This window comes from Phascolarctos cinereus, unplaced genomic scaffold (assembly GCF_003287225.1).
Source record: "Phascolarctos cinereus isolate Bilbo 61053 unplaced genomic scaffold, phaCin_HiC Scaffold_4;HRSCAF=312, whole genome shotgun sequence".
Lineage (NCBI taxonomy): Eukaryota > Metazoa > Chordata > Mammalia > Diprotodontia > Phascolarctidae > Phascolarctos > Phascolarctos cinereus.
The window spans coordinates 678,556,582-678,570,241 of NW_027555847.1; the positions used below are offsets into that span (position 1 = coordinate 678,556,582).

A 13,660-nucleotide genomic window follows, 5' to 3' on the forward strand; every position below is an offset into this window, starting at 1 on the left:
ACAGGGAGAGAGTGGGAAACACATGGTACTGGGTAGGAGTAAAGGGACCACCAGAGCCTGGCCACTTTGTGATTTTGGGAAAGCATTTTATTTATAATTCTCTTATTCTGTTTCTTCCAGACACTGGCCATAAATTTGGGTTTTAGAATTCAGAACCCTACAATTTTTAAAATTTGAACAATTTTAAAAATATTTCTTTTTTTTAAATTCAATTTTATTTTATTTTCAGTTCCAAATTCTCTCCCTCTCTCCACCCCTCCCCCCATGCCCACTGAGAGGGCCAGAAATGAAAATATCCATTGCAAATATGAAGTCATGCAAAGCAAATTTCCTCATTAGTTGGGGGGGGGCTAAATAAAAGAAAGAGAGGGAAAAAAACAACCATGCTTTAGTCTGTACTCTGAATCCATCGGTTCTCTATCTGGATATGGGCAGCATTTTTTTTTTTATCACGACTCCTTTGAAATTAGGGCAGCTAGGCGGCCAAGTGGATAGAGTCCTGGGCCTGGAGTCAGGATGACCTGATTTCAAATCTGGCCTCAGACACTTACTAGCTATGTGACCCTGGGCAAGTCACTTAACTGTTTGCCTCAGTTTCCTCTTCTGCAAAATGAGCTGGAACATGAAATGACAAACCATTCCAGTATCTTTGCCAAGAAAACTGCAAATGGAGTTACAACTGAAATGACTAAACTTTGTTGACTCTAGGTTCAAGTAGAAAGTCCTTTAAGATCTAGTCCTAAGCCTACCTTTCCAGCCTCATTATACATTATTCCCCCACTCATAGTTTGATCCAGCCAAACTAGCTTTCTCCATGTTCTTCACACATGGCCCTCCACCTCCTTCTCTGAGTCTTTGCATTGGACTTACTCTCACCTCTCCTCATGGAATTCCTCTCTTCAAGGTCTGGCTCAAACATCACCTTTTACACAAAGCCTTTTTGTTTTCCCGATCTATCAAGCTGCCCATTTTGTATTTATTTTGCATTTTTTCTCTATATCTTCTTATATATGTATACATCGGCTCCCTGGATAGAATGTAAACTCCTTGAGCATAGGGATTGTTTCATTATCTGTATTTGCATCTCCAGAGCCTGGAATGTATTATGCACTTAAATGATTATTGATTGACCTATTTTGTGAGGCCCCTTCCAACACCAATGTTCTTAGGAATTTCCCAGCTTTGACCTGTTCTAGGAATCCTTCCACATCTGGCACTGTATTTTTTTAAATAAAGTTTTATTGATGTCTTGGTTTTTATTTTACATCATCAAAATTCTTCTTAGTATCCTTTCCCCTTCCCCTCCCAGGAAGCCAACCCATATAACAAATATTTTTTAAAGGCAAAAAAGAAAAAAAAATTAGCAAAACTGATCAATATGTTGCAAAAGCCTGAAAATATTTATAGCAATCTACCATCCTAGGGGGACCCCCACCTTTACATAGGGGTGGAGTACGGGAGTCTTCCTATATCTCTTTTTGGGGGCCAAGCTTCTCCTTCATATTTTTGCCAACATTCACTTTTGATTTTTTGTGTATATGGTTGCTCCTTCCATTTACATAGTCGTAGTCGCTGTCTGTGTTGTTTTCTTGGCTCTGCTTCCTTTTCATTCTGCATCAGTTCATGTACATCTTTCTATGTTTCTCTGTATTCATCATACTCACCATTTCTTACAGCACAGTAATATTCCATGACATTCAGGTACCATAATTTGTTTAGCCATTCCCCAATCAATGGACATCTACTTTGTTTCCAATTCTTCATTATCACAAAAAAATGCTGCTACAAATATTTTGGCATATATGGGCACTTTCTTCTTATCAATGGCCTCCTTGGCGTGTAAGCCTAGTAGTGGAATCTCTGGGTTAAAGGGTGTGGATATTTTAGTCACCTCATTTGCATCATTCCAAACTGCTTTCCAAAACGGTTGTATTGATTCACAGCTCCACCATCAACATAGTAGTGTGCTTATCTTCCCACAACCCCTCCAATGTTGACCGTTCCTATCTTGTCACGTTAGTCATTTGCAGGGTGTGAGGTGAAACCTCAAGGTTGTTTTGATTTACATTTCTCCTTTTCTCAGGGATCTGAAACATTTTTTCATAAGGTTGTTAATAGCTTGCTGTTCTTTTGAGAACTCTTTGTTCAAATCTTTGAATAACTTTTGGTCGGAGACATTTGATACAAAGATATTTTTCCACTGATTGCTTCACTTCCTATCATAGGTGCATTAATTTTGTTTGTGCAGAAGCTTTTCATTTTCATGTAATTAAAGTTATCTATTTTATCTTCTGTAATTGATTCTATCTCTCTGGTTAAGAATACATCTCCTACCCATAGTTGCGAAAAGTATATGATCTGTTCCTCTTCTAATTTTATGGTATGATTTTTTATACTAAGGTAACATACCCACTTAGGCATGTATGGTGTAATATGGTATTTGGTGTTGGTCCAAGTCTAATTTCTCTGGCACAGACATAGCAACTCACGTGAAGTTATTCATATTGGGGAAGTTTTGGACTTCCTGAAGAAATCTGCTTAAGGGGCACCACTGGCCTATTGTCACTCTAGTGGCAACCTTACAGGAGGCCCTGGCCCTAGGCCCCACGATGGGAGGCCAGCCACCAGGCCTGGCTGTGACAAGCATGAGGCCAGCAGAACTGGGAACTAGGAAGGGGGACACAAGAACAACACAAACATTAGTAAGAGTTCACTCATTTTATTCGCTTTTCCAAGTGCTGGTCGCAGGTCTTACAGAGTCTAGTCAGGCAAAGTCTGATAATCTGAGTCCCTGCTCTGAGTAACACAACATTGGTTTGACAAGGCACTGCAGAGAAAAACCACCCAGGAGCAGCTCCCATCAAGGAGGGACAATTCTAGCTGCCCTGTCAGAATCAGAGAGTGTGAGTGTGTGTGTGTGTGTGTGTGTGTGTGAGTGTGTGTGTATGTGTGAGTATGTATGTGTGTGTGTGTGTGAGTGTGTATGTGTGTATGTGTAGGAGTCCTGAGAGTCCTGATCAACATGAGAAAGCCAAGCCAACCCTGAGAATACTAAGAAGGAGAAACCCCTGAATAGGCTTCCCACTCCCTCTTGGCTCCCGCAGACAACATGGCGTTCAAGGATTCATTGTAAAACAGGAGGGGCACCTGCGGTCAGGTGAGGTTGTTAGACCATTTGATTGGGGGCCAAAAGTATTTGAGGGTCAGCGTGTCATTCCCTCCAGCTTTCTGCCAGGCTTGGGAGCATTTGGGGAATGTCTGCTGAAGAGCTTAGTACAGTACCAAACGTCTGTGGGATTCACAGGCAATAAAGGGCACCAGTGATAAAGGATTCTTACTGGATACAAAAGACACTTTCTTCTTCCTCCCCTCCAAGCGTAAATGGCTTATCTTACCCCGTGCTGAGACACTGTGTTCAACAGGGACTAGGGGTGTGTGTGTGTGTGTGTGTGTGTGTGGTGTGTGTGTGTGTGTGTGTGTAGGGGAAGGCACTTCCCTGGGAAAGAAAAGTAAACATTTTCTCTGTCAAAGATAATAAGCTGATATCTCAAACCAGCCCCCAGAGGGTAAAACCCCAACTCTCTGGGGATTTTGGAGTACATATCACCACCCCACCACTCCCAGTCTTCTCCAGAGAGAAGGGTGTCCTTGTTGTCCCCAGGGGCCATTTCGGCTGCTTCAGAAAAGTTGGGGTGGGTGTCTAGGGAGAGAGGAGGGGCTCAGGAGGAGGAAGGAAGAGGGGCCCTGAAGGGGTAGACTCTAGGGCCAGCTGGCTAGGCCCCAGACTTAAAAAGACTCTCTATTGTTTTTGCTCCCCAGAGAGACACCTGCAGCAACTCCATTTGTGAACAATTGTTTCAGAAACAGGAGAAAGGGGACTTTCACATCTCACTCTAGGCTTTAGGATCAAAACACTTGTGAAGTTAAGCAACTGTTTTTGCTTTGACCAAAAACCCTAAGGGTCTTCCCCTCCCAGGTTGATTTTTTTTTTTTAACTAGGCCTCATTTTTTACCTAGCCTTATTCATTGAATGGGTGTTGCCTCAGTCATACTGAGACCTCTTAAAGACCTTAGCTTAAAAAGGTCAGGGTCTCCCTCTGCATGCCAGGGGCATTCCCAGTCGTCCTGATCTACATCTTACCACTGGCCCCTGATGGCTCTGGAGGAGAAAGTGAGGCCTGTGACCCGGCACAGCCCTCCCTCACTTAAAATCTAATTCACTTGCATGTCATGGCATCACCTCCCTGATGCCATCGTCTTCTTTGAGAACGAGGGGAAACAAAAACAACAGCGACATGTAAAGTCACTTCATCCTCACTCAAGGGCAGAGGGACTAGTTGTAGAAAAAATATTCCAATAGCATAGTTCTTTCTTCTTTCCCCTCTCTGTCCCTTGAGCTTCCCCAGGTAAACTGGGCTCATTAAATAAAACCCCACTAAAATATACATTTTATTCCTGTCTGCCAGGACTGTCTGGCCTGTCTGGCAACAAGGGATAGTACTATCTGAAGCTACATAGGGTATGAAAGTAGAAAATAATTCAGATTATCAAAACTCAGGAACTTCTAAAGGCTCTACTTGGCACAGGGTCCTCAGGAGGGCACTTGAATGCTTCAAGAATGACTATTGGCCATTATCAGGAGCCACTGAGTTTCCTTTGGGTTTTCCCAAAAGGAGCTCCTGAGGTTTGTATATCTGCAGGGCTAGGCCTGGGCTGGGTGGCAGGGAGCCATCACCTGCCATCCAAAGAGAACCTGGGTCACTGACTCCTTCAATGAGGTTGCCAAGCAGCGCAGGGACCAGACCTCTGGGGAGTTTAAACTCTCTCCAGCTCAGAGTCCCACATATCTCATGTTTTAGACTGGCCCTCTCCTGACTATAGTTCACTCATTTCAGACAATTACAGGGTATTAGGAGGGAAGGGATGGTGGGCGAATACCAAAAGAAAAGGTTTTGGGGGTACCAGCAGCAACGGTTTTACACAGGCAACTTCAAAAGGAACAAAAAACAATCTTTCCAGTGGGTTTAGAAGAGCCATACTCTGCAGGCTATCCCTCAGCCTTAAGGCGTGTGGACTTGTTTTTGTAGCATAATCTTCACATTTTGACTCTGTCTCTAGGGGTTCTACCTACATTCTGGGCTGGGAGACAGAACTGGGTTCTAGTGTCTGCTCTTGGGGAAATTGCTTCCTTGGACCTCTGTTTCCTCAACTGTCAAAAATGAGAGGGTTATACTATTTGATTTCTGAGGTCCTCTTCTAAATCTGACATTTGAGGATTCTCTAATCCTTCTGGCTCCTTTCCAATTTCATCGATCTTTCTCCTTCTAGCCCATCTGGATCTTGCCCTCCCCTTCCTCACTGTCTCATACACGACTGCTCCCTCCTGCCCTTCTCTGGACCCTTGGAGTTTCTGTGTTAACAATGATTCCCAGGCTATAGCTGCCAGACACCAGTCACCTTCCCAGAGCTGCTAGTGTTTCAAAACTAGATTTATTTGTTTTGAAAAATATGCCATATGGCGTCTTTTGGGGGAGGAGGGGTGGCACGGAGATTGCATTCTGGAAAGGCTGGAGATGAAATAAAAAAAAGCAGGTGTCAAACCTCTACAAAAGGGAGAAATTACAACTTTGGAAGAGGAACTTCAGTCAATGAAAGCTCAGGCTTCTCAAAGGTGGATGGACATGTCATGGACTCATAGAAAGTCAGAGCTGAGTGTGACCTCAGGACCTTCATCTCACACATTGGGCCCTAAAAACCCCAAGAGGGAGAGGGGCCTGCCTAGGTCATGAAGCATGTTGGTGGCAGAATCAGAATTGGAATCCAGATCTCCCAACAGTCCAGGGCTCTTTCCACCACAATGCCTTTCATTAATATCTCTCTTCCTGAAAATTGTAAGGTCCCCATCAGCTCAGAAATGCCATGATTCTATGATCTACTGTTATTTAGAAATTAAAAGAACCATGATTTAGCCACCTCCCCCACCTAAAACTGATATCCTGCTGCCCAGAGGGCACAGCCTGGCAGCCTAGCAGAGAGAGACACACAGTCTTAACTGAAGCAAAGACTTATTGATTATCTTCCGAGGATGCTCCCACTCTTCCTTCTTTGACTAACCCTCTCACTACATTGCTTCAATCTGTCTTTCACTTGTCATGATACTTGCCTGCTCTGTGAAAGTCCCCCAGGGACCCCTCTGGAGCTCTCAGTAGCTCCCATTGACCTCAGCTAACCCAAACCTCACTCCCCAGATTAACCCTGTCCCAAAAGAGCCCAAAGCATTGTGAACCAAGGAAGAGAAAAAAAAGTGCCTTGCAAGGAATACTGGGTGTGGCTCTCGAAATAGAGATGAAGAGGTGGATGAATGGATTTAACCAAAGGAGAAAATTAAAAAGTTGGCAGTGATGAGTGAAATGTTTAATTTAAATCAGATTAAATAAAATGAGCTGGATACCACAATTACGGTGATCACTATACAAAATTCACTAAGGACAAGATATGTGACCCATCTCTATAGATGGGACTCAGCTACTTACTCATTTGCAAAATCAACGATTATAGAATAAGTTACGTTTCTAGTAAATAAAATCACACAATGCTTTAAACATGGATTGGAAGTCAAAACCAAAAAATAAAAATAGAAACAAACCACCCAAAATGAGCACAACGTTGGAGAGAGAAACTTGCTGTTCTTTTGCAAACTCTTTGTTCAAATCCTTGAATGGCTGTCAAGAGATCAGCGACTGACACAAATGTGCTTAGGAAAAGTCTGTCCCCCCCCACTGAAGGCTGTGGGGTTCAGGGCTGCCCCTGCTCCCCAGATTCTACCACTAAGCTTCCCCCATGCCTTACACTCTTCTCTCCAGCTGGTTTCAAAGTTCATGACCTCAGGGGACATTCCAGAGTATGCTCCCTCATCTATATTGGGAGGTTTACTAGCCACAAACTCCACAGACATCCTGTTTTCAAAAACCTTAAATAAGAGGGTTTCCAATAGGAAATTGTCAATGTGTACACACATACACACACACACACACACACACGAATACAAACACACACACACACACAAACACATGCATACAAACACACTCACACATGCACACTCCTCCAAGAGTGGGACAAATATACTCAGTCTAACAGACCAAGAACTCAGACCCTGGCCAAATCAGACATATGACTTCAGGAGGAAGAGCAGAGTGGGGGAAAAGGTCTGTCTCCTTGGGGAGTAATGTGGATAAACCAGACCCAACAGGTTCTGCAAGACAGCTGAATACTGCACAACTGCCTGGGAGTGCCTGGCAGCACAAAGCCTGGGGACTTTTTATCTGCTGGTCACCGAGGACCCTTCTCAAGATTTCTTACTCGACTCAGCCACAAACCTCCCATTCCCCCTTGCTGTTTCCTGGTCAAAGGGAGCCAAGGATTTTTGAAAGAGATTCAAACTGCATCCCCATCTTCAGTATATTCACGTTTTCCAAAGGTTCAGCAGCTCTGGAAATAATAACTAAACATTCAGATACTGTTTTAAATTTCACAAAGCACTTCACATACATGTTCTCATTTGAGCTTCACAAACAGCCCTGGGAGGTAGGTACTATAGGTATTATCCCCATTTTATAGTGGAGACTGAGGCCCAAGGTCATTCAGCTAGCTAGTAAATGTCAGAGGCAGGATTTGAATCCCGGTCTCGCTGAGAACAAATACATCACACCATCTACTAAGCCATATTGCCTCCAAAGGAAGAGAAAAGAGTAGAAATTACTCATGGCCTTAAAAAAAAATCTTGCCTTTTTCCTTCATTAAGAAAATGAATTTCATCTAAAAAACAGAATCTGTTGCTGGGAAATGCTGATAGGATGGCTCTTACTGAGTCCAATTCCAGCAGATTTCACTGTAAAATCATATTTATTTTAAAAACAAAAAGGTTTACAAAAGAAATGGAGGGATTCCTGAGCAAAGTTTGGGGAAATGCTTAAGCTACTTATTGGTGATTAAACTGTCTTCAGGACACAGCTCAGCAATGCCTGGTCTCACTTTTGTTCATAGGGACTCTGCCCCCTATTGCACAACACAGTTTCTGGCTACTTTTTGTGGGCTGGGGGATTGCCCTGCTGCTAACTTCTTCAGCTTTGGCTGGAAGGCCCAATGCCTGCCTCCCCCACTAGGGCCCTCAGTGCTCTCATCGCCATGTCCTGACATGAAGAGCTGAAGGTCAAAGTTCCATTGGAGGGTCTTTCTCCTGTCTCACGGCACCCCCTCCCCCAAACCCCACTCTAGGCCTCAACACTCCTAGGTTAGATCTAAGAAAGTGGGGAAGACTACATGCACACTTTTAGCGCTGCCTGGAAATCCCCTTTGGAAATGGTCGTCTAATGAACTCATCACCAGCTCTTAAAATAGAGTCCCTACCAGGGAGCCTTCCCCTTCACAGGGGCAGTACAGAAAAGATAATACAACATGATGAGTTACTCTAAAGGCTACTGAGCTGTATCCACCTGTAGTACCAGGAGGGCAGGCAAACGAATCACAAATGGCAGACAGTGGCTGCTCGGATATTTTTTCAACTCAATGAATTGTTGTGTTGTGTTTTGTGTGTGTGTGTGTGTGTGTGTGTGTGTGTGTATGTGTGTGTTTTAAGAATGAAAAATAATGCCATCAAAGCAAAACATCACACACACACACACACACACACACACACACACACACACACACACACACACAAACCAAACAATCTTTTTCTCCCAAGCAACACAAAGCATCTGCTCTGGGCTAGGGTGGGAGAACTGGCCAGGAGGGTGTGCAGCTGGCAGTGGGACACCTCCCTCCACACTCTAGACAGCAAGAAAAATGGATCTCTGCGGGGCTCCCTAGGATACCCAGAGCAACGGTCAGTCTCATAGATCCACATTTCTGGGCTGAACCTTTGGAGCTGATGGAAAGAAACTGAATCCCAACTTAAAACTAAAAAACAGCTTTGCTGTATCATGTTTGACTTTTAACCAAAAAGGATTATAAATTAATATGTGTCCCAAACTAGCGCTAGCCTTGAAATGAAAGCTATCCCACCCCAGTCTTTTTCAGGTTTGCCTGTTTTCTATTACTGCATACAAAGACCGAGCCAAAATCCCTTACCCAACCTTTTACATTAAGGACTACCCAGGCACCATGGGAAAGGGGGAGGTCATCATCCAGTTTCCCTTGAACCAAACACTCCAGTTCCAGATGTCAATCCTGAACATCTGGACCTCAGCATGTAGTCAAATCTGTTGATATCACTCAAAGTCTGGCCACTTCAGGAAACAAAGTAAATGGTTGCAGCTGGTTTTCAAAAAAGAAAATGAAAGGAAAGTAGAAAGAGAAACCTTTGCCCCCTTCCTTGAATCAACTTCACTGGTGCAAGGTAAGAGGAGGGGAATGCATCAGAGAAACTGAGCAAAGCCAAGTCTGTGTGCTTGCATTTTTAGTGCCTGTGCTATACGGCAGAGCTGAACGGCATACCTAGAGTCCTGAGCAGGAAGGGACCGCTCCCAAGTGTCACCACGACAATCCACCCATCCCCTCCTGCTCAGTGTTGGTGGCTGCAGTCGATTTGGTCTTCAGACTGCTCCAACACGTCCAGCATTTCTTCGATGATGGCTTGTAGGGCCCGGCCCAACTGGTCTGCATTATAGGGTTTTCCTAGTGGAGGGACATGCACAAATGCAGATCTGCCGTGGCTCTGGTATAAGGAGGTGTAGTAAGTAAAATCACAGAGGTACCTAAGGTTTGGCGAGAGGAAAGGAGGGCAAAAAAAGGAGAAATACACCAGAAGATGGTTAGTGATTGGAAATTAAAATTGAATGTAATGAGGAGTCAAATAACCTAAGTCAAAGTGATGACTCAGGCTGGATGAGCCACTCGTGGGGTGGTTCTAGATGGGCGAAAGGGAGGCATTTCCCCACTGGGATGGTATCAAGGTGGTCCTTGTATGCATTACAGTCACGGACACTTTTAAACATGTCTATGGACCCTGTCGACCCCACCGAGATTTTACATAGGCCTCTCAAATTCAGGTTAATTACTCTGGTCTGCACACTTTTAGACTCAAGTCTTAGTCTGGTGTTTGAAAAAGTCTGAAGAAGAGAAGACTTTGAAATTATTACTATTTCAAATATTGTACGGGCTTTTCCGTAGGAAGGGAAGGGAATAGTCCCTACTCTGTGCCAGGCCTTGTGCTAAGCGCTTTACAAATATTATGTCACTTGGTGTTCACAACAATCCTAGAAGTAGGTGCTGTTAGTATCCCCATTTTACTACTACTACTACTACTACTACTTAACATTTATATCACACTTACCATGTGCTAGGCACTGTGCTAAGCTTTACAAATATTACCTCATTCAATTGCGCTTTACAAATATCATCTCATTTGATCTTTACAACAACCCTGGGAAGTAGGTGGTGTTATGATCCCCATCTTATAGATGAGGCAGATGGAGGTGAAGTGACTTGCCCAGGGTCACACAGCTAGGAAGTATCTGAGGCTGGATTTGAACTCAGGCCTTCCTGACTCCAGGCCCAGTGCTCTATCCACTGAGCCAATGGCTGCAGTGGGAGGAGAGAAATAATATTTATTCTAATTGGCCCTAGATGGCCAAACTAGAAATAATGAATGGGAGCTGCAGGGAACTGAATTTTGCCTTCTGATACAGAAGTTCCCACTGTGGAACTTCCCATAGTGGAACGGGATGCTTCAACAGGTAACAAATTCTCTGTGACCAGATGTCTTTAGATAGAGGCTATGTGACTGCTTATTAGGAAGGTAGATAAGAGGCAGGGCAGACTAGAGAGTTCTCAGGGCCTTTCTAAATCTGAGTCTGTGATTCTACAAAAAAGGGGATGGTCTGGTCTCAGAGGAGAAGATCAGCCCTAATGACTCCAAATTGCCCGTAATAAAAATCATAAGATCATATGATTTACGATATATGATCATAAAGGCATCTAGTCAAAACCCTTCCTTCTATGGATGAGGAAACGGAAAGGAAGGCTGGGGGCAGGCCATGCCCCCCGAGCTCTGTGCCCACCTGCCAGCATCCTGGGATATGGTCACTGTGACATCCAGGCCCAGCGTGGTCACTCTCTTGCAGACGGCGTCCATGTCGATGATGGAGTCGATGGATTCGGGCCCATCCTCTACACAGCAGTGGGAGCCAGGACAGAAAAGGCAGTTGTCCAGCCCTTTGTATCCACTGTTATGGCCACACTTTTCCAAGGTAACTGTGGTTGCCATGCCAGACACCCCTACGTGGACGACCAGCTGCAGAGGAACGATGCACTTAACAGTAATGGGAACTAGATAGAGTTAGATAGATTTTTCACTCTTTGTTTCAGTCTAAACTTGAGGAATGGTTCAAGTCAGTAGCAGGGCTGGGGCAAGTGTGAAATATTCATGGGACCCAGCACACAGCTGTGTGACCTTGCCTCACTATGTGGAAGAGGCCAAAAGATGCATCATGGAAGTGGAATTTTTTAGGAGGTCAGGCAGGGTCTTTCACCTAGGATAACATTGCAATAGGTAGCAAAGCCTTGCCCAGTGGTGAGATCCATGAAAAAGGGAGTAGTTAGTCCAAAAAGCCAAACTATGCCAAATTCTATGATTTGATTTGAGATAGCTTAAGATTTCAGGACTCCACAACTTAGCTCTCTGTCCTTTCTAAATTGTCTGATAAGTGCTGGCTAAAATATTACTGGTAGAATTACAAATGGATACCGTCTTTTTGGAGAATAATTTGGCAGGATGCAAGAGTTATAAAAATAATCATACTCTTTGGACTATTTTTGGGACTATACTATAAGAACAATATTGAAAACAAAAGCCCCAACCACTCAATAACAGATGGTTGAGAAAACAGCAAAACAAACTTAGTCCAAGCGAGAAACAGGTTAAAAAAACAAACCTGGGATATGTTAAAGTAACAGAGCATCATGATACAATGAAGAGTGACAGTCGGGAGGAATGTAAAGAAATAGGAGAAGCCTTGAAATAACAGATGAAGGAAGCAGAGCCGTGATACATAGGCTGCAACTATATACAAAGAAACAGGCAAGGACTGAGTGAAAATGTGGAGACAAAGGATGGGGACACAGGGGCCTGCCGAAGACACACTGAACTCTGATACAGCTTGGCTGGCTTAGGCAGAGTATTATGGGCCTTCCTCAAGAGTCTGACCTCCTGCTGATACCCCACATCTATTAGGGACCCATTGTGGTTTCACATTTAGAATGCTTAATCATGACTGGTACGGCTGGAAGAAGACATAATTCATGGTTCCAGTATAAATCCCAGCAGATACATTTTATTGTTACTCCTGGAAGTAATGATCTTAACCTAATACATCTTACAACAATACTTCAAAGATTCATCACTTCCTTGACGTGGTAATGCCCTTCATCCATGTCAGATTTCAACCTCTCTGTGACACAGTAAATGGTCTGTGGGAGAGGCTGTGGCTGAAAAATTCATTACCTGCTTCACCTAGGGATAAGCCCTTCTCAATTTAGGTAGCTTAGTCCTCAGATGTCAGACACAGTTCACTGTACACAAAGCTGTTCCAGCTAAAGTTTATGGTCCCCTGGTACAGGCTTTGAGAGCTCCTCAGTGGTGGGAAGAAATTAGTGGTACCCATGCCAGGCAAAGGGATTACTAAATCTGGACATTTCAGGCCTTGCTTGGGTAGGAGAAGGTATATTTTGGGGACACCTTCCAGCACTCCTTAAGTCTTACTACACAAACAATTCCACCAGCCTGAAGCCTAAGATTGGAATGTGCTGGTAAGGCACATGACTGTGAATCCAAGAAGAGGTGTGTGCCTTCAGTGCAGATGCTGAGAGATGGAATGTGCCCCAGGTCTATCCATGGTACGTAGAATCAATTTTGGATTCCCAGCTATTGCAATGACATCGTAAAATCTGGGCCCTGGGGAGGGGTTAGGATTGAATATCGAGGAGTCAATTACAATTTGGGGAAGGCTCTGTCTAGCATCTGGGGAGGGGGGAGTAAGGGGATGTGGGGAGAAGGGAAGCTTCCTCACTCACCTGAGGACTGTGTTTTTCCCACAGGGCTGGTATGAGCCTTTGGACTGTTTGGTATTCCACAGGAATTTCATACACATGAAGGTCCACGCTGTCTCCCAGTCCCAGCTTTTCCAGCTCCTGAACAGGAATGGAGACAGTTAAAGTTAGGCTCACCATTTCCACAAAGAAGAAGAATCTGGGGCTGGGAGGGAATAGGTAATATCAGATATGTTCCAGAGGCTACAGAATGGTCCCCTGTTCCCAGAATATTTCTGAAATTTCAGTAACAAAGCCACTGGTAACACTGGACAAATTTTTTTTGGGGGGGCAGGAAAACAAACACTAGCCTTGGGCTGGTCTAGACTAGACTGCTGCTGAGATCCGTTCCAGATCTGACTTCCGGGATTTGCCAATATCCTAATCAATCTTTTTGGGCAATGTGAGTCACACTGCATGCGCGGGCAGAGAAGGAAGGGGGGCAGAGTGATTCCTGTCTTTAAATACCTCCTGGACTGTCAGAAAGGGGCCCAGGTTTGTTTTGCTTGACCTAGAAGACTAGACCGAGGTTCAGCGTATGAAAAGTACAGCGAGGCTCAACGTGAGGAACTCC

General features: G+C 44.2%; 1 protein-coding gene across 2 annotated transcripts in view; it reads right to left on the reverse strand.

Moving 5' to 3' along the window:
* Positions 1–6,392: 6,392 nt before the first annotated feature.
* Positions 6,393–13,660, reverse strand: part of PGPEP1 (pyroglutamyl-peptidase I) — a 34,025-nt gene continuing 26,757 nt past the window's right edge. For both annotated transcript variants that reach the window (XM_078154152.1, XM_021008856.2), the window contains exons 3-5: positions 13,072–13,188; positions 11,061–11,293; positions 6,393–9,755 (exon numbers count right to left, since the gene is read on the reverse strand). In XM_078154152.1, coding sequence (XP_078010278.1) covers positions 9,563–9,755; positions 11,061–11,293; positions 13,072–13,188 — 543 coding nt within the window. In that variant the 3' untranslated portion in view covers positions 6,393–9,562. The remainder of the gene's footprint in view (positions 9,756–11,060; positions 11,294–13,071; positions 13,189–13,660) is intronic.